This window comes from Oncorhynchus clarkii, chromosome 1 (assembly GCF_045791955.1).
Source record: "Oncorhynchus clarkii lewisi isolate Uvic-CL-2024 chromosome 1, UVic_Ocla_1.0, whole genome shotgun sequence".
NCBI lineage: Eukaryota > Metazoa > Chordata > Actinopteri > Salmoniformes > Salmonidae > Oncorhynchus > Oncorhynchus clarkii.
In genome coordinates this window covers 73,294,107-73,322,042 of record NC_092147.1, presented here as the reverse complement: position 1 = coordinate 73,322,042, position 27,936 = coordinate 73,294,107, and the positions used below count along the sequence as shown (strand labels likewise).

At 43.5% G+C, this 27,936-nt stretch overlaps 3 protein-coding genes and 1 pseudogene across 6 annotated transcripts in view; 2 read left to right on the top strand and 2 right to left on the bottom strand.

Moving 5' to 3' along the window:
- Positions 1–1,316, bottom strand: part of LOC139411880 (C-terminal-binding protein 2-like) — a 116,367-nt gene extending 115,051 nt beyond the window's left edge. Inside the window, exon 1 of the mRNA XM_071158683.1 lies at positions 589–1,316. The gene's annotated coding sequence lies outside the window, so the exon portion shown is untranslated. The remainder of the gene's footprint in view (positions 1–588) is intronic.
- LOC139411854 (erythroid differentiation regulatory factor 1) lies at positions 1,060–16,584 on the top strand. Of its 4 annotated transcripts, none has more exons than XM_071158607.1 (26): positions 1,060–1,197; positions 1,673–1,865; positions 2,086–2,294; positions 2,405–2,471; positions 2,578–2,703; positions 2,874–2,998; positions 4,336–4,480; positions 4,592–4,687; positions 4,821–4,942; positions 5,082–5,193; positions 6,590–6,737; positions 6,873–6,984; positions 7,145–7,256; positions 7,471–7,752; positions 7,905–7,976; positions 8,385–8,520; positions 8,718–8,909; positions 9,093–9,293; positions 9,719–9,967; positions 10,170–10,396; positions 10,683–10,841; positions 11,014–11,163; positions 11,317–11,470; positions 11,581–11,696; positions 15,101–15,270; positions 15,953–16,584. In XM_071158607.1, exons 2-26 carry the CDS (start codon positions 1,755–1,757, stop codon positions 16,113–16,115), a joined length of 3,756 nt encoding a protein of 1,251 aa, XP_071014708.1. In that variant the 5' UTR covers positions 1,060–1,197; positions 1,673–1,754; the 3' UTR covers positions 16,116–16,584. The 4 variants fall into 4 exon arrangements, with proteins under 4 accessions (XP_071014708.1, XP_071014716.1, XP_071014699.1 ...); XM_071158615.1 differs by having other exon boundaries at positions 4,583–4,687; positions 9,749–9,967; XM_071158598.1 differs by having other exon boundaries at positions 4,583–4,687.
- Positions 16,585–17,513: 929 nt separating this feature from the next.
- LOC139417439 (putative pre-mRNA-splicing factor ATP-dependent RNA helicase DHX32) lies at positions 17,514–23,312 on the bottom strand (annotated as a pseudogene).
- Positions 23,313–23,762: 450 nt separating this feature from the next.
- LOC139417428 (fibronectin type III and ankyrin repeat domains 1) lies at positions 23,763–26,567 on the top strand. Its single transcript, XM_071166713.1, has 10 exons — positions 23,763–23,775; positions 24,235–24,415; positions 24,524–24,648; positions 24,739–24,820; positions 24,900–24,974; positions 25,078–25,143; positions 25,281–25,446; positions 26,012–26,155; positions 26,296–26,373; positions 26,460–26,567. Exons 1-10 carry the CDS (start codon positions 23,763–23,765, stop codon positions 26,565–26,567), a joined length of 1,038 nt encoding a protein of 345 aa, XP_071022814.1.
- Positions 26,568–27,936: the final 1,369 nt, after the last annotated feature.

Genomic DNA, 27,936 nt, shown 5'->3' with positions numbered 1-27,936 from the left:
TACCATAGCTATAAAGGCCACAAAGTCCACCTTCTTAACCTTTCACATGTCAGGATCCTGATTGTGAAAGGCAACCCCTGCAGCCTAGGCCTATCCACCACCATGGACTCTTCTGGTGCACCATTCAAACCCTCAACCCTTTTCACAGCTGCTGTATATGAAATGCTCTGTGCAACCCTGATTTTGGCCACCTCATTCTATTTCACACGTGTGGGGTATTCGAAAGACGTGGCTGCATGGTTTCCACCGTAATTGCAACATGTCACATATGCATCACTTTTATAACACATAATGATATTTTCCACAACTTGGACATCTCATCTCGGCTTCTCCCTTCTGCAAACACTTGATACATGACCAAAAACTTTACAATGATCACACTGCATTGGTCTTGGGATAAATGCTCTGACTCTGTAGTTAATATACTGTAACTGCACTTGAGTGGGGAGAGACTCCATATGAACCTGTCGTTCTCCTATATCTTTTCTCTGAGACAGTGTACAACATCTACCGCGATGTTCAGGGTAGCAGGGGAATATGGAACAAACTTCCCAATAATGTCAATCACAATCTATTTGATATTCTCACCATCAGTTTCAAGTAGCCTGTTCAGTCTCAGCTCCCCATCGGTGCTTGTATCCGTCTGGTTCAGCACTGTCTGTGCGCAGCTCCTCGTTTTCTTTTGCCAGGGCATCAACTTTATTTTTCAACAGTTTCACATCATTAGTGGTATCCTTAATGCCTGCTGCATTAAACTCTGTAGTTTTGGAAACGTTTGCAATCGATAGTTAAAAAATAATTTTAAAAATCCTCTCATGAAAGCCATTCAGCCTAGTAGCTTGTTCGTCAAATGTAACGTTATTGTTTAAACCTTGGATTGCCTTGACGATGGCATTATTTGCTGGGGTGGTTGAGTCTGCCCAGCGTCAATTGGTTATTTGGACATCTGTACCGAAGAATTTCTGCAACCTTGGTACCGTTACTTCTGGGTGTGTCAAAATCGTCCATATAGTTGACAGTACTCACCTCGGTTACGACAGCTCCCTCTACACTGTTAGCGTCTATCTCAGCTAAGGTTAATAGCTAGCTAGCTAATGCTGATGTATTGCTAGCTTCTATTGGCTGAACTTAAGTATAACAAAGTGTAAAAGAGATGTTCGATGAACCACCAAACTAATTGAAAGAAAAAAAAATACAGTAAGAAACGCAACTTTAACTCTATGTTCGTCGTCAAACTCAAATTCGGACTTGAATTCAATTTAAAGTTTAGGAGCTCAGTTTAATGCGACCCCTCACTCCGCCATCTTGTCCCACCCCTCATTTATTTTTATTGTTGGAGCGGCGGCTAGAATATCTGTTCAATATAATGGATAATCTGTGTCTTTACGCAAATGTGTGTTCTGTCAACAGCAGCAAACAGAATAACGCAGCAAGTGGTGTTGATACAGTCTGGATGACTGCAGAACGGAGATAGTGTTAGCCATCTTGCCAATTTTATTGTTTGGCTCAGATGAACCAATATGTCGCTTGGTGTGTGAAGCTATAACGTTAGGTAGCTAGCTAGCTAGGTATCTAATCAGCTGGTGGTAGATTTAGCAACTACAGTGGCTAGCTAGCCAGCACTTGCAATTCATTTAGGTTATCACTGTGTTTTTGTTGTTTACATTTTCAGGAAGCTAGTTAGTTAGCTAAGGACGGCTACCCCTTGGGCAGCATTCGTTTTTGTGACAAGTAGCTAGCTTGAATTGCAGAAAATGAGTTCAGCACCAGGGAACCGAGAGGATTGCATCCCTCCAGACCGTGGAAGTGAAGACGTAACGTTAGATGACAGTGGGGGTGATATTGCCAGTACTACTGGCAGACAGGTAAGCTGTACTGTAGCTAGCTAGCTAGCTAGCAAGCTTTGAACTGCAGTTATGTCTATGCATGTTATCTCTGTAACTAGCTAGCTGCACATACATGGGATATTTACATGTATTAAATTAGTTGCATCTAACTTCACAATAATCTAGCTATCTACTTGTTATATTGAATCAAGTTGCCTGAGTTTACCATCAATGCTACCATTGTTTACGTGTATCAAAGGAGTTGGAGATGTGCCTTGGCAACAACGAAATAAAGAGCCGTGCGGTGGTGAAGTATTCTGCTGCCCCTCCACCCACCACCTATGCACTACTGCAGGAGAAGACAGACCTGAAGCTGCCTCCTGCCAACTGGCTCCGAGAGAGTCCTCAACTTGGGCCTGCAGGGTCCACTGTACTAGGGTCCAGCAGCAAGAGCAAGCCTTTCTCCAGGTGAAGTGCTGGTTATTTAGTCCTCAAAACAAGATGTGGTATCTGGTGGTATGCATCATCACTGAATTGTTGCAAGGTGCTCATGTACTTGTATGTTCTTCTATCTACAGTTTTGGGATGGCCTATGACTTCATTGATTCTATTGGGGATGATGTTGATGTGGTGTCAGACTCTGAGGTAGGACTATCTAAGAATTTGTTTTGCTACTGTGTTATGTATTTGACATGTTTGGTAATCAAAATGGTTTGTTGAAGCTAACGGTCTCATTCTCTTCTCTACTCAGAACATCAAGAAGCTGTTGAAGATCCCCTACAGTAAGTCCCATGTCAGTATGGCCGTCCACCGCGTGGGAAGGACTCTCCTCCTTGATGAACTGGACATTCAGGAGCTCTTCATGAGGTCCTCTCAGGTACAATTAGATGGCCAGTGGAGAATACGCCTCTTTTAATGTCACTGTGGAAGTGAGAAAGCCTGAAAATGTCTGAATGATTGACAATGGTTGTGGAAATACATTTGATTGTGTTTTTCTTTGATTGTAGCCAGTATAGTAGTAAGATCCATATGTATGCTCTGTCACAGACAGGAGATTGGACATGGCTGAAGGAGTTTTACCAGAGACTAATAGATCAAAAGTGGCAGAGAAAAAAGAAGAGCAAGGAACACTGGTACCAAAAAGCAATCCTGTCCAAATTCCTCTACTACAGGTGAGTTATTTGAGGTTGGACTTAGGGCTGTTGGACTTAGGGCTACAGTGACCGCATTACCACCACACCGGCAGTCACGAGTCATGACCGCAGTCAAATTCCCTCTGACCGTTGGTCACGGTAATCTCATCCAAAACTGCGCAAATTGATGACGTTGATGGGTAGCCTATCCAATTTGCTAACGGTCCTCACTAATGGCTTGGTACTCAGCACTCTATAGGCCCTCTCTAATCACTCTCTAAACACCTTATTATTGAATCTAAATAATCTATGTGATGAGGAATGGTGATGGGAGTTAGAGCTCCTGTTCCGAAATGGATATGGGAAAGCCCTGGACCCAATATGGAAAAACCCATTCCGAATGGACATAAGGACAACCAGACCCATCCCCGTATGGAGCCGATCGGGTCCATACCCGGTCCAATCCAAGTGAGGGAAGCAGCAGATAAGCCAACTCTTTTTCTACTTTATTAACTGGAGCAATTAACTGGAGGGAGAGGGGCACAGAGCGAGCAACTGTAGCTGCTTTGGAGTGGTCGAGGGGCTCTGCGGTGTGTGTGAATTAGACGCGGGAGGCTCGGAGCAGGCTGAGGTGAAGAGCGAGGGAGACAGCAACCACTTAACTCATGCTAGTATACTGCTAGTTATTTATCATCCCATACTGGTTTTGACTGCATCAAACTGATAGAAACTAGATAACTAGGCTAATTGTGCTTCTCACCATCCTACAGTTAGCCTACAAATAACAACTCCACTCAGATTATAAATAGCAGCTTGTCTGTTGGCTTTTGGTCATTGTAGCCTTTCCTTCTGATTTCACTTTTAATTCTGTCATTTTAATTCCATATTCCATTGACTAGATATCTCCTAACTTGCTTGCCACACATCATCAATACAGTCGTACCATGCAACCCAAATGTTTGGATTTCTAAGACATTCTGAGGTTTCTAGGCCTATCACAACAAAAATTAATAATTCACTTTAAATTAAGTGTAGCCTATTGGACCTGTCTCAAATGGTCACTTTTACGCTCAACATAGTAGCCGCTCCATTCAACTTATTAAAATGTAGGCCTAGATGTTCCAAAGGTGCACATCAGCAGCTTTTATGTGTGGAAGCCCGGAGATGCTGAACATGTTTATGTTAATTAAGTCAATAACCATGAGAACAACAGTCCTTTGCATGACAGTTACCGGCTGACAACATTTCATGACTACCACAGCCGTAGTTGGACTACTAGCCTACTTGTTAATGTGAAAAAATACTTGCAATAGAAACAAGAACCTTATTTTAGCCAGAGTAAATCCTAATGGTTAACTCCTCCATCTATTCTCCAGTATTAATGGTGATGGAGCCGCAGAGCCTGTCCCTGACTCAGACAACACTGATGAGGGGTGTGGGGCGGAGGAGTTTGGTCCCTCCTGGCCCGCTCCCTTCACTAGTACCGCTTCAGACTCTGAGGAGTCTGCAGCACACAAAGAGGTAGGTCTCCCTTTATGAAAATAAGCAGGAATTGCAGTACCTTAAGTCTGTGTTGTTGTGCTCTTGTTGAGTTTGTGTCTTCCTTGGTGACTGTATGTCCAGTCTTTACAGGAAGGGGTTCCCATGGACAGCAAGTATGCATTGGGACAAGTGGCTTCCAAAGAGCAGAACCTTACCACACTGTTCAACGAGGGGGAGAACAGTCAGGTAGGCTACTGCTAAGAACATGAATCAACAGGATGATTAAAGATGTGCATTTTCTGTCTTTTGTTTAGTTGGCATTAGTTTAATCTATTCAATTCAATTTTTCATTCAATTTTTCCCTCAACTTATTTTACAGGGGTTGAGGAATGACTTTGTGAGGAACATCTTGTGGACATTTGAGGACATCCACATGCTGGTGGGGTCCAACATGCCTATCTTTGGAGGAGGGCGCTACCCAGCTGTCAGCCTGCGGCTCAGGTCAGAATTATGTAAAGCGGGGAACAATGGCCCCAGAAGCATCATTCATGGCAGTCAATATAAAACATTTTAATTGGTTTACTACTGTTCCACAGCAATGTTCTCCTGCAAAATACCTAGAAGGTTCCTTCTTTTTCAGGGATAACAACAAGCCAATCAACATTCTCACGGGTATTGACTACTGGCTGGACAATCTGATGTGCAATGTTCCAGAGCTCGTCATGTGCTTTCATGTCAATGGAATCGTCCAGGTAAATAAGCCCTGTCTATAATGCCCAAATTTGTCATTTTAACCCTATATACAGTATCAGTCAAACATTTGGAGATACCTACTGATTCCAGGGTTTTTCTTTCTTTTTACTTTTTTATACATTGTAGAATAAATCGAAGACATCAACACTATGAAATAATACACATGGAATCATGTAGTAACCAAAAAAGTGTTAAACAAATCAAAATTATATTTGAGATTCTTCAAAGTAGCCACCCTTTGCCTTGATGACAGCTTTGCACACTCTTGGCATTCTCTCAACCAGCTTCACCTGGAATGCTTTTCCAACAGTCTTGAATGAATTCCCACATATGCTGAGCACGCGTTGGCTGCTTTTCCTTCACTCTGCTGTCCAACTCATCCCAAACCATCTCATTTGGGTTGAGGTCAAGTGATTGTGGAGAAGATCATCTGATGCAGCACTCCATCACTCTCCTTCTTGGTAAAATAGCCCTTACACAGCCTGGAGGTGTGTTTTGGGTCATTGTCCTGTTGAAAAACAAACGGTAGTACTTCACGGTGGGAACCACACGTGCAGAAATCATCCATTCACATAATCTGCGTCTCACTAAGACACGGCGGTTGGAAACAAAAATATAACATTTGGACTCATCAGACCAAAGATTTCCACTGGTCTAATGTCCACTGCTTGTGTTTCTTGGCCCAGCAAGGCTCTTCTTATTATTGGTGTCCTTTTGTAGTGGTTTCTTTGCAGAAATTCGACCATGATTGCCTGATTCACACACTCTCTGAACAGTTGATGTTGAGATGTGTCTTGGTATTTTACCAAATAGGGCTATATTCTGTATACCACACCTCCCTTGTCACAACACAACTGATTGGATCAAACGCATTAAGAAGGAAAGAAATTCCACAAATGAACTTTTATCAAGGCACACTTGTTAATTGAAATGCATTCCAAGTGACTACCTCATGAAGCTGTTTGAGAGAATGCCAAGAGTGTGCAAAGCTGTCATCAAGGCAAAGGTGGCTACTTTGAAGAATCTCTATAAAAGTTTTTGATGTAACACTTTTTTGGTTACTACATGATTCCGTATGTGTTATTTCATAGTTTTGATGTGTTCACTATTATTCTACAATGTAGAAAATAGTAAAAATAAAGAAACCCTGGAAATAGTAGGTGTGTCCTAACTTTTGACTGGTACTGTACATATTCACAATTTAACACTGGGCAGGTAGCCAGTAACCAAAAGGTCACTGGTTCGAATCCGCGAGCCGACTTGGTAAAAAATCTGTCTGTGCCCTTGAACAAGGAACTTAACCTGCTTCTGTTAGTCATTCTAGATAAGAGTCTGCTAAATGATTAAAATGTAAACATAGTTATAAAGTTAGCGCTGATTTTGTTCTTTGGTCAGAAATATGAGATGATCAAAACGGAAGACATCCCTGATCTGGAGAACTCCACCTTCTCAACCAGGGTTGTGAAAGACATCGCTCAGAACATTCTGTCCTTCCTCAAGTCTAACTGCACCAAAGAGGGCCATACCTATTGGCTCTTCAAAGGTGGGAGATAACACAACACACTCGCTAATTCCTGTAGGACTTACAAAATAAACGTGATAATTACCTAGTAATTAAACAGTATTATGTGGCAGTAGCCCTACTTAATCTTACTGTTCTGTTTCTGTGCTTCCTCAGCTAGTGGAAGTGACATCGTAAAGCTGTATGACCTCACCACTCTCTGTGAGGAAGCAGCAGAGGAGAAATGCCAGAACCCTTTCACTCTGCCAGTGGCTGTGCTCCTTTACAAGTAGGCACCTGCAACCTGGAACATTATCTACACATCCCTGAAATCAGTACACAAAACATAGGGTTATCAGTCAGTGCAGTAATTGCAAATACAGTAAGTCCAACAGGTGGCAGTAGACTATACATTCTGTTTTGTAGAATGTGCGTTGTTGTTCTTGCAGAGTGGCTAGCAACATGATGCTGAAGAAGAGCCAGAACAGGAAGCACTATGGAACAATCAGAACGTTGCTCCTCAACTGTGTGAAGCTCCTGGACCAGGACAGGCACCCACAGGTAATGGACTGGACTGGTACTCTTACTTACTCCACAAGACCAAAGGCCTTTGATTGTTTCTAAAATGTTTGCGCAAGTCATTGATATCGAAAGATGAGAAATTTGCAGAAAAATAAATTACACGTTTGTTGAACAACACGGCTAGCCTGTTCTTTCTCTGTTGTTGGCCTGTTCCATCTCTCTAACTGTCCTCTCCCTTTTCTGATTGGCTCAGATCATAGCATCGGCCCACTATATGCTGGCAGAGTTGTTCCAGTTGGACGAGCCTCCAGAGGAGGGAGCTGGGGGGGAGTCGCTGCGGGCCGGGGGCTCAGAGGACAGCTACAGTGACGAGGATGATGAAGAGGATCCAGAAGACCTACCAGAGGACAGTGATGAGAACGGCTCCTTTAGTACCACGTTGGACTCACAGGATGATAGCAAAGCTGTAGCTATTATCAAATCAGTGGGGGAGCTGTCTGTTCCAGAGAAGTACAAGTCCACTCACCAGATCAGGGTGAGTGTCACACGTTTGTCACTAGCTACTCTGCTTGGGTGACATTATGGATATGTTGACATATTTTGACCTAACTAGAAACTAGCCACTACACAGAGTGAGTCTTAGAACATCTATAGAGACAATGAAGTAATATTTCCCCCCCGCTGCAGCCAATCTACGCATTTCCCGTCTCTCAAGACAAGGAGGAAAGATGTCGGCATGTCCTCAGCTACGTCTTAAAGGTGAGCCTCTACTGCAGTGCAGTGTAGTGATAGTTATGGGAATGTAAATGTACTTTTAATACGTCTATCTGCTTATTTCAAGACATGGCATATGAGGGTGTGGTGAGATAGCCAATGGGTTGGACCATGTTTTTCTCGTCAATCATCATCAACAAAAAAAAGACCCTTGAAATCAACTGATCCTCCATCGTTAAGACTGTGGAAGAATCAAAGGCATTATTAGTTAAATATTGAAAAGGTATGGGCGATGGAGAGAGACAGAATAGTGCAATTTGAGGCCATGTGGCATAGTCTTCCAAGCACTGGAGATGGATACAGTGGGAACATGTGGGTCTGGGCAGGTGTGACGTCGTTGATGTTTGTGTGCGTCTGTATATGTTTTATATATTGTTTGGATGTGATTGGCAGGGCCTAAAAGCAGTGGACGGCAGTATTAAGAAGGAGAGTGACCTCCCAGCTGCTGACCCAAACACCCCCATCCCCCTGAAGTACGAGGATGGGAGTAAGGCCGTGGAGAAAGGGATCGCACTCCTCCTGGACAGAGGTTGGCCATCACTGACCCCATCAAGAAGCATTGATATACTACAATATTGATAATGAAGGATGTTGTACCATAATGAGCAGATTCCTCGTTATATGTGAAGAGCCCCTAATAAATACCTAAATTTATCTGCCTCTATATCTCTTTCCCTATCTACCTCTCTTATCCCCCCTCTCTGTCCCTATATCTCTTGGGTACAGCTGGTCCCTTCCAGGAGGACCGGAAGCATCCAACCCGGTCAGGGATGATCCCAGGGTCCTGGCAGCACCGTATGAAGCTGCAGCTCTTCTTCAAGGCGTCCAAGGCCTACTACGTACTGTCAGACGCTGCCACTAATCTGCTCAAGTATGGCCGGGCCCTGCGCTACATCAAACTGGCCCTGCAGTGCCACGGTCAGTGTCTCCTCTCTGGTTCAGTTAGGCATTCTGGGACATGTAGTTAACCGTGATCAGATTGGCTGTGTGAGATTGGACTGATGGATAATGAGGGAACTGTTGAAATAGGGTTGAACCTTCCTTGCTCGCTCGCTCCCTTCCTTCATCCATCTTTCTCTCGCTCTCTCCCTCCCTCTGCAGATGCCTACTGTTCAGTGAGCAGTACCCTGCACTCGCGGGTGCTGCTGTTCCACAGCCAGTGTCTGTCTCTGTGTGGGGACATCCAGCTGATGCTTGCCCAGAATGCCAGTAACCGTGCTGCCTACCTGGAGGAGTACAGCTACCAGACCAGGGAGGACCAAGAGGTGCTGCACAGCCTGCACAGAGAGAGCAGCTGCCAGGGTGAGGAGACACTCACACTTTTCATCAAACGCATCCCTCCACATCCCTTCACAATTGACACAAAAGGTTTCAGTATTCTGTAGATTTGCCGTTTAATGTTGCAGGGTTCTCCAATTGGCGGCCCACGGGTGGTTTTGAGTATTTTTCATTGTTGGACATAAGACTGGAAAAACACCAGGAAATCAGCTCCAAATGATTTTAATATAAGAAATCTGTTTCCAAGTATTCCCATGCACAATAGTGATACGTGATTGTATACAAATGAAAGCAAGGTTTGAAGGTCCACGGCTGAATCTAGTTGATAATCCCTGCTGTAATGCTTTTCAGAAGCAAGAACCTGTAATAACAAACGCTAACATTACAATACTTAAAAGCTTGAACAATCCTATATATAAATGCAGTGCATCATTGTTGTTACAAATTAGATCAGTCTGGCCTGTGTGACTGTCCCCCAGCCTTTAACATGGCCAGTGACCTGGCCACGGACCCCGAGTACCAGCTGTTTGTGAGCAGTAAGTGTTATGAGGCGGCCTACGAGCTGCTGACCTCCGGGGTGGTGAAAGAGCATGGTCCTGAACAGCTAGCCCAGGTACTGAAGAGACTGGGCAACATTCGCAACGAGATAGGAGTCTTCTACATGAACCAGGCTGCTGCCATGCAGACCGAGAAGGAAGGTAGGGAGTCTGGCCCATCAGTTATGGAGGATGATTTTGTGTAAATGATTGATTTGTTGACTAATGATTTAATTTATGACTGCTGTAAGCAATATAAGAAATATTTGTGAAACATGATATCTTACTTCAGGAAACAGACCTAAAATAAACAAATATGAACCTCTTCCTCACTCTAACCCCCCCCCCCCCCCCTCCTTTTCAGTGAAGAAGTCTGTATCTATAGCTGAACAGGAGATATGGAAGAAGAGTTTCTCGTGCTTTGAGAAGGGCATGAAGGACTTTGAGGCCATTGAGGACAGCACCAACACCTCCCTGCTGCTGTGCAACACAGGCAGGCTGATGAGGATCTGTGCCCAGGCCCACTGTGCTACATCTGCAGACCTGAGCAGAGGAGAGTTCTCCCCAGAGGAGTCTCTCTATTACAATAAGGTACCGCTACCACACTAATAGAACTATCATTATGTAATAGACATATCATGATTTCTATGACTACACCAACCCCGTATTGCTTTCCACAATAAATAGAAAGGCATGAAGGCTAAACGATCTGCTTATCTTTGTGCCAGTCACTTTCCTGTCATGTTGGCAACTGCTGCTTAAACGCTCTGAGGTTTTTAAGTAGGGCAATTCAACTTAAAATCACTACGCTTTCAGTAAGAGTTGGTGCTAATGAAAATGGAGCAGGGACCTTTACACTCGCTCTCTCCCCCTCCAGGCTATAGACTACTACCTCAGGGCTATGCGTTCCCTGGCCACCAGAGGGAACCACCCTGCAGTGTGGGACTCAGTCAACTGGGAGCTGTCCACTACCTACTTCACCCTGGCCACTCTGCTGCAGGACTACGCCCCTCTGTCCAGGAAGGCTCAGGAACAGGTAACACTTGGATAGATTTATAGTAGGTGAATGAACAGAATGGGAAATGTCTAGCAAGTTAACTAACCATACAGACTCTATATGCTGCCTTAGGTGAAATGGTTAGCGCCGGTGTGAAAATTGTAGGAGCACAGTAATCCATAACTAAGTTTTCATTGCTGTGGGTTGCCAGATTGAGCGGGAGGTGACGGAGGCCATGCTGAAGTCTCTGAAGTACTGTGACCTGCAGACCGAGTCGGCACGCCAGCCCCTCTACCAGTACAGAGCTGCCACCATCCACCACCGCCTGGCCTCCATGTACCACAGCTGCTTCCGCAACCAGGTAAGGACCTGACCTAGGACAAACACTGTATCTAGAGTAAGATATCTACCCGTCATCCTGTTTTAAACCATTTAAATGTTGTTGCATCTGTAGAAAAGCATTAAGATGTTCAGTCTGTGTAGTACATTCTGGATGTTTCCTCCTCTGTGTCAGGTGGGGGATGAGCACCTGAGGAAGCAGCACAGGAGCCTGGCAGAGCTGCACTACAGCAAGGCTGTCCTCCTGTTCCTCAGCCTGAAGGACGCACCCTGCGAGCTGCTCCGCACCCTTCTGGAGAGGGTGGCCTTCGCCGAGTTCACCATGGCAGGTCAGTCAGGCTCACTCACCCAGGCCGGGGCCAGGCACACTCCCAGCCAGGTCAAAACTGTCATAGTCTCCTGAAAGGTGGTGTCATTGAGTAACAATGTGTGTTTACAGGTCAGAGCAGCAGTGGGGCCAAGCTGAAGACCCTGACAGGAGCCCTGGATATACTGACAGACACTCGCCATGCCTTCCTGCTTATCCACAAAGAGCTGCTAGAGGACTACACAGAGGTACAGACACAAACAGAAATAGAACCTACTGCTGTAGCAGAGGCACTCCCCTTCTGTTTGACAATCATCGCTTACATTTAACCACCAACTACTTCCACACCTCCTCCCACTTGTTGTGCTATGCAGAAAGCCCTCTGCTATTTCCTGGTTGCTAAAACTAATAGTTTGCCTAATTTCAGTCTGTGACAAAATAAGCAAGTATAGCGTAGAGCAGGTATTCCCCAACTGGGATACGCACAATGCCGTCGGGGGTAGGGTACATCTACTTTGTGCATGACACAAGTTGTTTTTCCAACAATTGTTTACAGACAGATTATTTCACTTATAATTCACTGTATCACAATTCCATTGGGTCAGAAGTTTACATACACTAAGTTGACTGTGCCTTTAAACAGCTTGGAAAATTCCAGAAAATTATGTAATGGCTTTAGAAGCTTCTGATAGGATAATTGACATATTTTGAGTCAATTGGAGGTGTACCTGTGGATGTATTTCAAGGCCTACCTTCAAACTCAGTGCCTCTTTGCTTGGCATCATGGGAAAATCAAAAGAAACCAGCCAAGACCTCAGAAAAGAAATTGTAGACCTCCACAAGTCTGGTTCATCCTTGGGAGTAATTTCCAAATGCCTGAAGGTACCACGTTCATCTGTACAAACAATAGTACGCAAGTATAAACACCATGGGACCACGCAGCCATCATACCACTCAGGAAGGAGACGTGTTCTGTCTCCTAGAAATGAACGTACTTTGGTGTGAAAAGTGCAAATCAGTCCCAGAACAACAGCAAAGGACCTTGTGAAGATGCTGAAGAAGCAGGTACAAAATTATCTATATCCACAGTAAAACGAGTCCTATACCGACATAACCTGAAAGGCCGCTCAGCAAGGAAGAAGCCACGGCTCCAAAACCGCCATAAAAAAGCCAGACTGATTTGCAACTGCACATGGGGACAAAGATCATACTTTTTGGAGAAATGTCCTCTGGTCTGATGAAGCAAAAATAAATCTGTTTGGCCATAATGAACATCGTTATGTTTGGAGGAAAGAGGGGGAGGCTTGCAAGCCGAAGAACACCATCCCAACCGTGAGGCACAGGGGTGGCAGCATCATGTTGTGGGGTTGCTTTGCTGCAGGAGGAACTGGTGCACTTCACAAAATTGATGGCATCGTGAGGAAAGAAAATTATGTGGATATATTGAAGCAACATCTCAAGACATCAGTCAGGAAGTTAAAGCTTGGTTGCAAATGGCTCTTCCAAATGGACAATGACCCCCAGGCATACTTCCAAAGTTGTGGCAAAATGGCTTAAGGACAACAAAGTCAAGGTATTGGAGTAGCCATTACAAAGCCTATAGAAAATGTGTGGCCAGAACTGAAAAAGTGTGTGTGAGCAAGGAGACCTACAAACCTGACTCAGTAACACCAGCTCTGTCAGGAGGAATGGGCCAAAATTCACCCAACTTACTGAGGGGAGCTTGTGGAAGGCTACCCAAAACGTTTGACCCAAGTTAAACAATTTAAAGGCAATGCTGCTAGATACTAATTGAGTGAATGTAAACTTCTGACCCACTGGGAATGTGATGAAAGAAATAAAAGCTGAAATAAATCATTTTCTCTACTATTATTCTGACATTTCACATTCTTAAAATAAAATGGTGATCCTAACTGACCTAAAACAGGGAATTGTTACTTGGATTAAATGTCAGGAATTGTGAAAAACTGAGTTTTTAAATGTACTTGGCTATGTTTTATGTAAACTTCTGACTGCAACTGTAGCTGCTGCTCATGTTTATCTGTACTGATGCCGCAAAAGCCATGACGGGGAGACCTAGTGGAGTGGTAACGCTCGTGCAAACAGTTGCACCCGACGCCACTTGGGTACACTGCTGCAGCATTCACTGAGAGGCTCTTGCTGTCAAGGGAATGCCTGACCGCTTGAAAGAAGTTTTGGACACTACAGTGAAAGTGGTTAACTTTGTAAAAGAAGGCCCCTGAACTCTTGTGTATTTTCTGCACTATGTAATGATTTGGGCAGCGACCATGTAATGCTTTTACAACATACAGAAAGAAGTGCGCTGGTTATCAAGGGACAAAGTATTGACATGTTTTTTTTAAATTGAGAGATGAGCTTAAAGTTTTCTTTACTGACCATAGTTTTCACTTGTCTGAATGCTTGCATGATGAAAAGTTTCTCACACAACTCACCTATCTGGGTGATGTTTTTCGCCTGAATGATCTGAATCTAGGATTACAGGGACTCTGCAACTATGTTCAATGTGCCGGACAAAATTTAGGCTATGATTAAGACGTTTGTGCTCTTCTGTCTGCATTAACAAGGAAACACACAGGTATTTCCATCATTGTACGGTTTTCTTTGTGTGCAAATGAACTCAAGCTTACGGACAATGTAAAATGTGATTATACCGAAGCACATGAGTGAGTTGGGTGTGCAATTACGCATGTACTTTTCCCGAAATGGACAACACAAACAACTGGATTTGTTATCCCTTTCATGCCCTGCCTCCAGTCCACTTACTGATATCTGAACAAGAGAGCCTCATTGAAATTGCAACAAGTCGTTCTGTGAAAATTGAATTTAATCAGAAGCCACTGCCAGATTTCTGGATTGGGCTGCGGTCAGAGTATCCTGCCTTGGCAAATTGCGCTGTTAAGACACTGATGCCCTTTGCAACCACGTACCTGTGTGAGAGTGGATTCTCTGCCCTCACTAGCATGAACTAAATACTGGCACACTGTGTGTGGAAAATGATTTAAGACTGGGACTCCAATACAACCCAACATTGCAGAGTTATGTGCATCCTTTCAAGCACACCCTTCTTATTAACCTGTGGTGAGTTATTCACAATTTTCCATGAACAAATAAGGTTTTATATGTAAGATGGTTAAATAAAGAGCAAAATGATTTATTATTTGTGCTCTGTTCCTATAAGAGCTCTTTGTCACAACCCGGCTCGTGGGAAGTGACAAACTTACTCTTTTATGTTTAATAAATGTATTGTTTGTGTGTGTGGCAGGCTTACGATGATGGCAAAAAATAACATTTGAGAGTGTGCTGACCCTGGTGCTAGAGGGGGCATGCAGCTGGAGGTTGAATGTTTGAAGGGGTACGGGACTATAAAAAGTTTGGGAACCACCGGTGTAGAGAGTCATTGTACCATGTAAACCGCTCCATAACCAAAAATATTGTTTCTGCTGTTTGAAGCTGTTCTTATGAAACCAAAAGTAAAAGACGCAAAACACAACTTAAGAACAAGAAGCATAGAAATAGTGGACATAAAACATATCTGTCGCTTCTTAGACTTGCATTCAAGTAGAATGATAGATCTATAACTCACATTTCTATGTGTATTTCCACATTAATGTAATTTTTATTTATTTTGTAGACAGACTGCCCAGAGTTGACAAGACACCTTGACAGTGGTGCAGATGGCACCACCTCCTCAGGGCTGAACACCATAGAAGTGATGAAGTTGATTGGCGTCTTTGAGCCCAGTTTCTCCTTCCTGCTGCTGCAGCTGGTCAAACTGATGACGGCCATGAAGCGCAAACTAAGGTGAGGAAAGGACTGGTTGTACCCAGCCTGGTTAACCTTGACCTGCAGAGGGCTAAACCAGGACTAAACATGAGATCTAGTAGAGGCATAATATTGAAACTTCCGAAATCTTTTCATCTTAAAGACTGTTCAGTCAGTCAGTAGTAGCTTGGTCTTTATAGGACAGCTCAGAGCATCTGATATTTTATATCCATTTCTTCTTGGATGGATTGGTCACTGTTTTGGAGGAGTAGTGAAATGGGAAGATAAGAGATGCATAAAAGGTCATTGTGTAAGACTGGTTGTTATGTAGGCTTTCTAATAGCACTACTGGTTCACTGAATGCCATAAACACCTTGAGTTCCACTCGATGCACTGTACTACGGCCAGCAGATAACTTGAGTATCTAAACAACCCTTAGCATTTTAATCCCAGTGTGTTGGTCCTGCCCTGCCACAGCTCTCCCAATGACAATGTCCCTCCACACAGAGCTGTTCCTCTAGCCCCTCTTTAACAAGTGCCAATCATTGTTATGCTTCTTTAGCAGGAAGCTTTGTCTCTGTAAGACAGTGCACAGTGGCGATAGGGGTCATTAATAAGGAATGTTAATACATGTAAGCATAGCTTTGATTAAAATGTAAGCATAGCATAGCTTTGATTAAAATCAAATCATTCAGAATGTTCCTTTTTTTTTTTACAATAGCAATAAGGACGAGGAGCTCCTGAAGACCTATAAGAATGTTTACTCCAAGATACTGCGTGCTGAAAAGACTGCTCCACTCCTCAGCCGCATTGAGCTCTTCCTCGACCTCCTGCAACAGCTGACCCCAAAGACAGGAAGTGGTGACCTTGGGGCATCGTCATGATGACAACCAAAATAACACCCGTACCAAGGTGTTCATTGCTCTACACCCTCTACACACCTACAATGTGAAAGCATCACCAGCTGTGCCTTACTTCCAGACTGCGCAATCCACAGTTTAGTCTCTGGTAGATAATTTATTTTACAATTGCAGTGCTTCACCTTTTCAATTGGCCTAGTTTTGTAAAGAGGATTGGAAAATTACCTTTTTAAAAATGTATATTTTCTTTGTTCTCGCTAAATGCGAGATGCATGCGCATGACTCAAACTTTGGAGTACCAGTATCTCAACGGGATTTGGTCTTATAAACCTGGAAAAAAATGTTTTAAACTGATAATGTGCAATAGCCTGCAGGTAATGTTGACTGCGAACTATCCATTCAGAGGATGATTTGTACTCGTTGCTATATGTTTGAATGTGTGTGCCTGCATGTTTGCCCTGACTTGAAATAAAGGTTTGAATGATATTTCTCATCACCTTGTCCTTGATACATGTTGGTCTTGACAGTGTATGAACACAACTACACAACACCAACCTTGGTGCCAAGCAGTTCAACCTATTTCTGTCTGTGGATCTTGGCTTGAGCCTGTAAGTGTGTCTGTAGGACTAAAGAGGTCACATGGTGCTGTAATGCCTCGTGTAGCTACAATAATGTAATGCCCTGTCACTGAATTGGGTCAACTACACCCATTCTCTCTACACTCTACAGCAAATGGCTCAACAACTCAAATTGTCTCCCTGTGATGCTCTGTACCTCTAATCTGTCTGTGACTGACTAGAGGAATTTAAGAAAAAGGGACAGGTGGTTAAAAAGCAGTGGCGAGTAAGGGAAAAGTACGAAGAATGCACCCTTGTTTTAAGCTGTGTTTTATATTTAAGCAATAAGGCCCGAGGAGGTGTGGTGTATATGGCCAATGTACCATGGCTAAGGGCTGTTCTTAATCACGACACAATGTGGAGTGCCTGGACACAGCCCTTAGCCGAGGTATATTGGTCATATAGCACAAACCCCAGAGGTGTCTTATTGCTAATATAAATTGTTTACCAATGTAAATAGAGCAGTAAAAATAACTTTTGTCATACCTGTGGTATACATACCACGGTTGTCAGCCAATCAGCATTCATGGCTCGAACCACCCAGCTTTTGGACTGCCCAAAATAGGCTTTTTGTTTTACTAGTTGTGCATTCAGGTTGAGCACTCCCCAAACATCAATTTTTAGAGGTGTATTTATTATTAAAGTGCAAGTTCCAAAAAATAACACACATACAGGTACATGGACTGTCTATATAAATATCACTAAAACCAACACATTGGAAATCTGGACAGTCACTTTTTTCCTATATATAAATGCAAGTGATTAACAAATGGAATTATATGAATTTTTATAGCCTGACATTTTGACATGATTCTAAGTTTCAATGACGCAAAAGTAACACTGGTGAGCACGATCATATAATGTACCAGGGAATGAGTAGGGCGTTTCTGCCTCTAAAGAGGTCCCCATCCAAGGCATTCACAATCACTGTATGACACAACTAGCTGTGACTTCTGGTATGCTGTCTAGGCTGGGGCTCTTTTTAATCTTCTTTGCTTTGTAGTATTCAGCTCCCTTGTCTAAGATGTTCTGGAGGATGTCCTTGCTTTCACTGGGAGGCAGGTTAAAGAAGAAGTACTGTGGAGCCATCTGAATGAACCTGGAGGGAGGGAGGGAGTGGGAATCAATGGTGAATTGGATTTCCATTCATTCCATTCTGATTTCACACAGTTATCTTATTCACTTGCACTTGAAGTGCACATTTAACATAGCACAGGAACATTGGGTCACCTGCAATTACAGAGAGCAACCTAAGTGAGAATTGAATGAGTTTGAGATTATCATAGACAACCGTACTGTAGCTGTGCTATCCATAATCCCTTTTTAAGGACAGGATTAAGAAGACCCTTTCCAGTTACAATCTGGCTATAATGTGCCTGGGCCAAAATGGAAAGTAGTGTCTGGGAACTCTTGTCTCTCCCTGAAGTGAATATCTGTAGTTATCTATTTGAATCTACACATGATTATAGCATATTATTTTTGGGGATATTATCTTTGATATACTATATTTGTATATATTATGTTTGTTTTGTTGGTGTTTATCTTTCACAAATGGTTACTTCAGATCTGCAGACCTAGTCTACTTACTCCTCTGGTGATATGTGGGACACAGTGCGAATGCAGTTGTCCTCTGAGAAGGTGTACTCATGGAAGAGGACCCACTCCGGCAGGCCCAGTTTGGGCGTCTTGGTGCCGTAGGCAGAGAGAGGGTGAATCTGGGCCACGTGTTTGTGCGTCAACATGAAATAATTCCCTGATGAGTCCACATCCCTCGCCACCTGAAAGTCATAACAGTACAGTATCTGTCTTTTATAATCACTCCAAGTAAATGGTAGATTGTATCTTTTCAAGTGTCATAGTATTAGCAGTTTTCAATAGATATCTAATGCTAGAAGGTAGAAGCCATATTACCTGCATGAAGAAGCCGGCTAACAGCGCTCTCTTGATGCTGATTATGTTTCCCTTGGAACCAAAGGAAGGCATGGAGACAGGCAGCTCTATCCTCCTCAGGATGTCAGTCAGCTCAGAGCGGATAGCATCAGCCGTCTGCAGGGCAGACAGACTCAGGAAGTAGTCCTGACACCACTTCTCCACACTGACAACTGGAACACGCCAAACCAGAGAGGAATTTAAGGGTTGAATAATGTACATTACAAGCATCAATCAATGACAAGTCTATGGCCAATTTTAACCTAGTTTTATTCAAGCTGTTTGTGGCTAAAGGTAGGCCTATGTGAACTCACAGGGCTCCTGCTGGTTCTGTTTGAAAGCCTTGTAGATGTTGATTAGGGTGAAGTGATCTCCTTCTGGGTGCTGGAACTTAAGGTGACACTGAGAGGCCTCTAGCCTCAACTCCATTGAGGGGACCAGGTAGCAGCTTGGTGCTAAGAGAGGGGCAGCATGATAGAAGGGGTTAGTGCATCAATATTGTACACTGAAGTATATGTGAGGTTTGACATGACTTCACTTTGTATGAGGTCAGCAAGTGCGCCAGTATGCAGAACACAGAGCACAAGTTGAAGTCCCACACACCTGCCAGCATGGCGGCGATGGTGGTCACCTCGCTGACACAGTCAAACTCGCAGGAGGCAAGTAGTGTCTTGGCCATCTGGGGCTCCAGGGGAAATTCAGACATGATGATGCCGATCTCTGACAGGTTCCCATCGTCATCAAGGGCTGCTAGGTAGTCCAGTTCCTCTAAAGCCTGCATCAGACCTTCAGGATCTGGTGGAAATAACACAACCGTGGATATGAATCTAAACTGTGCATGACAGAACTGTGAAGTATCTGACTTCATAAAGATAATCATCTGTAAACTGTTTGTTTACAATCTTGTAAAACAGATTATTTGGTAAGGTTGTACAACAGCAGGCTAAATTGATTGTAATCTTAATCCTCAATATCCTTATATCAGATGTGAATCACTGTGCAAAATAAATGTTCTGAGAAGCTTTGCATAACATTGCCACTTCTGGACGTGACAATGTTTTCAACAATAAAACTAGAGTATACAGGGCAATAAGCATCTGAAATATACGGTCACGTTATGGTCATTATGGTAATGGTCTAATCCTGAGAAACAGCATCACAACAGCAACAACATTATAATAATAACATCACACACCAATTTAGCACACACTTTCAATCTAAATGTCATCCAATCATGGGGCTTATAGTGGAATGCCCACATTGCCCTGCTGCACACCATTAAGCTGTAGTGCTTGGCAGGGCTTAGAGACACACACACACACACACACACACACACACACACACACACACACACACACACACACACACACACACACACACACACACACACAGAGAGAGCTTGGCTAAGCTCTTATCTCTAATGAGTGTTAGCACTCCATGGCCTCTGCTGCATCACTAGGCCCAGGGAGCCAGATCTCACAGAAGCAGGTCAACTCTGAAAACAATGCCGGTAGAACAAGGCTTGTCAGTTTAGCTTACGCACGGCTCACCGCCCTCCAATGGAACACAATACCACACAGGCCAAACTAACTAACTGAGCTCAACCCAAAATGTCTCTCTACAGGATGCATGGCGCTCAAAACCCTACATACAAAACAACACTGGTGTTATGCCAACCCAACCAATCAAGGGACATTATTGCATTATGGATGTAATTTCATTGTACTGATGTATCACTCCATTCTGTATGTATACATTTAGCTGTCCTGTCACATTGGTACTGTAGATACATGAAATGTAATGCTAAAGAAAAACCCTGTACTTGTTCAGCCTGTTTTGCCGTACCTGGCCTGTCGATGAAGTCACAGCGGCCCAGGCCACCGATGTCCATCCTCTTCAGGAAGAGCACGGTGGACGTGATGTCAGACTCCAGGATGTGGGGGCGTGTCTCGCTGGGCAGGGGTGTGTCCTCTGGGTACAGACAGAAACTCTTCCCTGCGGGAAGTGATGCGCTCAGCTTAGCAAGAACACAACTCTCCAGACTGTAATACTGATACTGATTTCAGTCTTCGTCATACCTGTTGGTCCTACAAGCTGTTTGCGGCTCTCTGCTTGACTCCTACTGATAGGTTGAATGGCGACTGAGTTCGCCCTGATCCTAGGGTTATAAACCTAGAAAATGAGGAAAGACAGACATTCATTCATTTAAATAAACCACCACTAACTATAATTTATTACATTGTAGTTACTAAAAAAAGCTTCTCTTAAAATAACTATTCGTCAATATGTTACTCACATTTCTTTTCTGGACACCGGCATCAATGACAAAGTTCAGCTTGTGCACAGCCCAAAAGAGGTCTTCGTTTGGACTGGAGGTGAGGAAGACTCTTCTGCACCGGCCGTCCTCTTCACTTGGCATGGGCAGAGTCCCACCCAGCCCAGGGTGCACCGAGATAGGAAGAAGTTCCCCTAGATGTGGAGATGTATTGAGGATATCGCGGGCAAGATCTATCTCCTGAGATAGCGAAAACACAAGAGGAGAGAAGGTTGGGAAAAGCTTTTCTCCAAGCAACAGTTGTCATGGTATGGCTTCTCCCATATTCCCAGACTGTAGACTAGGATATTACATTTTAAGCAGATCTTACTTGAGTTGTGGCCAAAAACACAACAATGTCCCCTTCCTCTTGGGAGTGGTGTATCTCCAGAACCAGTCGCAGGGCAGAGCAGAAGTAGTCCTTGTGGCTGGTACCAGTATACACCGCCTCCGCTGAACACACGCCCTCCAGCTGGATCAGTGGGACATTCCTGTAGTGGCCCAGTAGTTTGGGTCCTGGGTGTGTAGCTGTGAGGAGCCCTCTGCAGGGCGATGTCTGTGAGCAGGCCCAGCAGAACGTCTGTACTGACCGTCCTCTCATGGGCCTGGTCAATGACGATGACACCATAGTGCTCCAGCATGGGGTCTGACATCATCTCTCTGAGCAGCATGTCGCTAGTGCAGTACCTGGAGTGGTGAAGAAGGGATATGGTCAGAGTTAGAGCTGGGAAGCTGCAATGGAGCCTCTGAAAAGAGGCCCCTCAACTCTTATGTTCACTTCTTTAAAAATAAAAACTGGAAAGGGGGGGGTGATGTATGTTTGAGAAAGAGTGTGTGTGTGTCTGTGTGTGTGAAATGGTGTGTGAGCAGTGTGTTAAATAGTGTTTACAGACCTGAGAACAGTGTCACTAGAGCAGCATGTCTCTAGAGGGATGCTGTAGCCCACTTCATGGCCGATGTTGACGTCCATCTCATCAGCTACACGCAGGGCCAGATCCACTGTGTGTTGCCTGTGGTCCTGGGTGCACACCACCATGCCATTCTGGTACTGGACAGACAGGCAGAACTCTGCACACCACTGGGGGATCTGAGCATGCCACAGGAAGAAAGATAAGAACATGAAACACTGTCAAAACAGATTCTTCTTTCTCTACTCACATCCTTCAGTCATAATGAGAGCATTCATTAAACCCCTCATTTCACTTACCAGTTGGACAATCTTTCTTTTTTTCCTGAAGTGTGCATTGGTTCAGTACTTCTCACACATGTAAAAACATTGGATTAGTATAGACATGGGCTAGATTAGAGGGAGATTTCACAATACACCTATCCTTTATACTAGTCATTTTCTTTCAAATCCATGAAGGGAATTGAACAAGTGCACAATTTGTGAGAAAGGAGCGATTTTTGGGATGCAACCCATAGTCATTATGTATTACAAATATACACTGAGTCAACCAAATATTAGATACACCCCCACTCTTTTGCTCTCAGATCAGCCAATTCGATGGAGGATGGACTCTACAAGGTGTCGAAAGCATCCCACTGGGATGGTAACTGGCCCATGTCGACTCCAATGCTTCCCACAGTTGGATGTTCTTTGGCTGGTGTACCATTCTTGATACACAAGAAAAAATGTTGTGTGAAAAACCCAGCAGCGTTGCAGTTCTTTATACAAACCAGTGCGCCTGGCACCTACTACCATACCCCTTTCAAAGACACATTTTTTGAATTGCCCGTTCACCCTCTGAATGGCACACATAGACAATCCATATCTCAACTGTCTCAAGGCTTAAAAATCGTTCTTTAACTTGTCTCCTCCCCTTCATCTACACTAATTGAAGTGGATTTAACAGTGATATCAATAAGGGATCATAGCTTTCAACTGGATTCATCTGGTCAGTTTATGTCATGGAAAGAGCAGGTGTTCTTAATGTTTTCTATACTCAGTGTATCGTTAGAGAAAACCTAGTTATTGTCAGACGAGAGAGTAATCAACTCACCTGACAGCTTCTGCCAGTTTTTGCAGTGCCAGAGACAATAACAAACTGCTTGTTGGCCAGTTTGTCCATGAAATCACACTTGGCTTTCCAAACTGGTAGAGACATCCTTTCCTTCAGTAATGTGTAATATCGAGAGGAGTAGGGTAGTCCGTCAAATGTATTAAACTCCAAAACATCATCATATTCCACATGTTCTTGACCTGCTCCTTCTGTTTCGAAGGCTACTCTATCCTCCCAATACCTCTCTCCGGTTGTTATGCCCTGCGCCATGGTTGAGAAACAGCCTCAAAAATGAATTTGAAGAATGTTTAGTGATTTTATATAATTTAAAAAGAGGTTGTTCAAGCTAAATAAAATGGCTTCGAATGCCTCTGCCCTGCTCAAAGCGGGGGAGCCTGAATAATTAAACGTGCTCCGGCGACACAGTGAAGGATGGATTGGTCATGTGGCAACTTAATCCCGAAGAGTCCCAACAGATGAGGCCATGACGGGACAGGCCAAAGCATAGTAGAATAGAGAACAATAGTTTGAAAGGACAGTGCGCAGCTGAACCGTTATTCATTTGCAACAATGTTGCAAACATATAGAACGAGATGAATACTGCAAAAGATAAATCACTAACTAGGTTGAAAATATAACGTTAAATATTTTCAACCTAGATTAAAAAAACCGGGTCGTCAGGTTTTTCCGCACATGCCACATTTATTTATTTATTTATTTATTATTTATTTATTTTCCCGCACATGCCACATGTGGTTCCCATAGCAACCACAAAATGCCATCAACAAGATAACTGCTTTCTGTGACAATGACAAATCCAGGTATGTCAATTTTAGGTTTACTTTGATTTCCGTCTTGAATCAAAGACTGTTTTCAGAAATTCAGGATTGCAAACTACAGCAGGTTTAGCTAGCTAACGTGAAGTTATATAGAGCTGGCTTTAGTTAGCTAGTGCTAATTTAGTAGCTTTACTATACTGTAACGCGTTAGTAGTTTAGCTAATTTTACTGTACAGCTTAAAGTTGCAGCAAGCTGGACCTAACCTTCACTAATTCGGCAAATCATTCACTGGTTCACAGTCTGCTAAAACGGGTAAAACAAAGTCCCAGAAAGTTTTCTGTTTTGTGTAATTTACAGCTAGTAGTGTCATCATGTGTCCATGGCCAGAAATGCAACCCTCTGTACTGTAATATATAGCTCGCCTGTAAAATGTGTTAAGATTAAGGCTAACTCTCCCAGACCCCCACCGTATCCCTTTCAATGTCGGTGCTGTTCTTTAGGCAGCCATAAACCATTCAAGGCACCGACTCCTCCTGTCATTGGTAAAGTAAGTCACCATAGCATTGACCTGAGCTGGGAGACAGAGGAGAATGAACCACGGACAGGCTCACCAGAGAAATGGACCCGCTTCTCTGTAGAAGAGATGGACCCCAAATCACACACATATGGGACTATCTATGTGTGAGTATAAGCTATTCATAGATTGCATCCTATGGGCCTAGAATAATATCTAATTCTAATTGACATAATCTAAGAGTAGGCTTAACTGTGCTTTTGGCTCACCACCAGTGGGTACAGCAGTCACCACACTGTAGAAAGTTTGGAGCCCAGCACGTCCTATAAGTACAGACTGAGAATCACAAGACCAACTGGGGAGTCCCTCTACAGCCCGGCTGTGTCTGTCTCTACCACACGTGAGTACACAACACTCTTTCAGTTGACATATCTGCTTTATCAAAATTATATGTGTTTATGTTCTTTGACACCTATATAATGTCATCCAGGTGAGCCTATGAGTGGGAAGAACCTCCACCGTGCTGTCAACATGAATGATGAGGAGGACATGACCAGAGTGTTGGAGTCTGGGTGAGCAATGAGCAGATGGACTATAGGATAGAATTTTGAGATACTCTTATGGTTAATGTCATGCTTTATTTTTCTCCAGGACAGTCAGTGTGAACGTCAATGACAAACACGGTTTCACTCCTCTCATGGTGGCTGCACAGAAAGGCTTTGCCAGGTAAAACCTTACAGGGCGAGTCTTGCTCACCAAGCTCTCCTAGTAATGGAATAATGACACCATTATGCTTGAAACCTTTTCTATGAACTTGGATCTTTTTCAGACTGGTTCACAAATTGGTAGAACACGATGCAGACGTGAATATGAAGAACGGTAGTGGGAAAGACAGGTGTGCAAACACATACAGTATTATGTACCTTGCCTTTGCATATAGACTTCTACTGTATTTGCTCACATTTACAGTACAAACGTTGTGGGTAAATGAACAATAGGTTTGTGATTGACCATTTACTGTGTCTATGTCAGTCTGATGCTGGCATGTTTCTTTGGCCACCTGGACATAGTGAAGTACCTGAGGAGATTTGGGGCCACGTGGCAGTCCCAGGACATGGGGGGCTGTACCCCCCTCCACTGGGCAGCTGACGGAGGACACCTTGCTGTCATAGCCTACATGATCCAGGATGGCTGTGAGGTAAGACTGGTGTCAGCATTTATGAGCTTTATAAGCTGGCCATGTCTGAAATTGCACTTTATTGCCTACTGTTCATGTAAAGTGCACTACAAAAAAAAAAAAAAAACTTTTTACCCATTTCGTGATATCCAATTGGTAGTTACAGTCTTGTAAGAGAGCCATGCGACCCTGCCTAGCCGCACTGCTTCTTGCGAGGCCAGCCGCACCAATGTGTCGGAGGAATCACCGTACAACTGGCTACCGTGTCAGCGTGCATGTGCCCGACTCCCCACAGGAGGCACTAGAGCGCGATGGGACAAGGACATCCCAGGCGGCCAAACCCACGCCCTAACCCGGACGATGCTGGGCCAATTGTGCGCCGCCTCAAGAGTCTCCCGGTCGCGGCCGGCTGCAACACAGCCCGGGATCGAACCCGGATCTGTAGTGAGGCCTATAGCACTGCGATGCTCCACTAAAGTGCACTACTTTTATCCAGAGCCTTAGTTTCATTATCAAAAGTAAAAGACTAAAGGAAGTGAAAGAGTTCTAATTTTGAGGCTAAAATGCATGTTGATTGTTGTCTCAGTTGGACGTTAGGGACACCGTGTCCCACTGGACTCCTCTGATGAGGGTGTCAGCGGTCAGTGGGAACCCAGCGGTGGCCTCTCTCCTCATCAGAGCCGGGGCTGATGTCAACACCAGGGACAAGGATGGCAAGACACCACTTATGGTACACTTCACACTCTTCACAAACCTTTGTTGTGCCACTCATGGTGCAAACTCAGCGAGACCCCTTAGGAAATAGGACATGGGACAGGAAAGTTGATAGAGGACAAGGCAAGCAGTCAGTATAACGAGTGTGTCTGCTAGGTGGCAGTGTTGAACAACCATGAGGAGCTGGTGCAGCTGTTGTTGGACAGTGGGGCCGACCACGATGTGAAGAACGAGGTAATGACAACTTACAGCATGGGCTCTGTTGCAATTAGAGCAATTTAAATTATTCTTGGAATTGACTGATATTTTTGTGTTTGTAGTTTGGGTCAGGTGCAGCTGAAATGGCAAAGGCCTTTGGAAGAGAGGTAATGTATTTCTCCATATCCATTACTGTTGTGTTGTATGCTACTGTTATAGTGAATATATGAGCAAATTCTGATTACCATTTTCCCCCCCTGCAGAATATCATCAGTTTATTAGAAGGACGGAAGAGTATAGTCAGAGATGGTATAGTCCATTATTAAAGAGTATAGTCAGATGGTATAGTCCATTATTAAAGGGCTTATTATTCTAATAGCTTTATTACTGTTGTTTATTTATTAACATATTGTATGTATGTGCTGTATCTTAAACCTGTATTTTTATCTGAATATTTGTTTTGTATAACAAAACATGTATACATATACTGTATACCAATTTTTAAGGATGAATGAAATAATAAACCATTAAGAATTCCCTCAAGACCCAAAGGATTGACTTGGTTTCGCTATACCGTACAGATACAGTGAGCACCAAACGTATTGGGACAGTGACATTTGTTGTTGTTTTGGCTCTGTACTCCAGCGCCTAGGGAAAATTCACTTACAGTACCAGTCAAAAGTTTGGACATACCTACTCATTCAAGTTTTTTTTTTTTTTTCAAAGGCATTTTTACTATTTCCTATATTGTATAATAGTCGTGAAGACAACACTATGAAATAACACATATGGAATCATGTTGTAACCAAAAAAGTGTTAAACAAATCAAAATATATTTTATATTTGAAATTCTTCAAAGTAGCCACCCTTTGACTTGATGACAGCTTTGCACACTCTTGGCATTCTCTCAACCAGCTTCACCTGGAATGCTTTTCCAACAGTCTTGAAGGAGTTCCCATATATGTTGAGCACTTATGGCTGCTTTCCTTCACTCTGCGGTCCAACTCATCCCAAACCATCTCAATTGGGTTGAGGTCGGCTGATTGTGGAGGCCAGGTCATTTGATGCAGCACAATCACTCTCCTTCTTGGTCAAATAGCCCTTACACAGCCAAAACAAACTACAAACTTGTTGGATGCATTTGCTGAGTCACAAGCCTGATTAAGTCATTGTGTGTTATGAATATTTCCCCAACCACTAAACTTTTGACGACTTTAATACACATATACTGTAAGTGAATATGTCCCAATACTTTTGGTCTCCTAAAATGGGTGGACTATGTAGAAAAAGTGCCGTAATTTCTAAATGGTTTACACAATATGGATGAAAATACCCTCAAATTAAATCTTACTGTCTGCACTGAAACCTCATAGTCATTGTATCATTTAAAATCCAAAGTGCTGGAGTACAGAGCCGAGACAACAAAACATGTGCCACTGTCCCAATACTTTTGGAGCTCACTGTGTCTGATTAAACATCATCCTGCAAGAGGGAGTCAGAGATTTCACATTGCTGTGCAAATTGGTCATGTATTATTATTTGTAATAAAATGTTTAGTGTTAAGTCGTCTGCCTACATTTACCTGTACAGTCAGCAAAT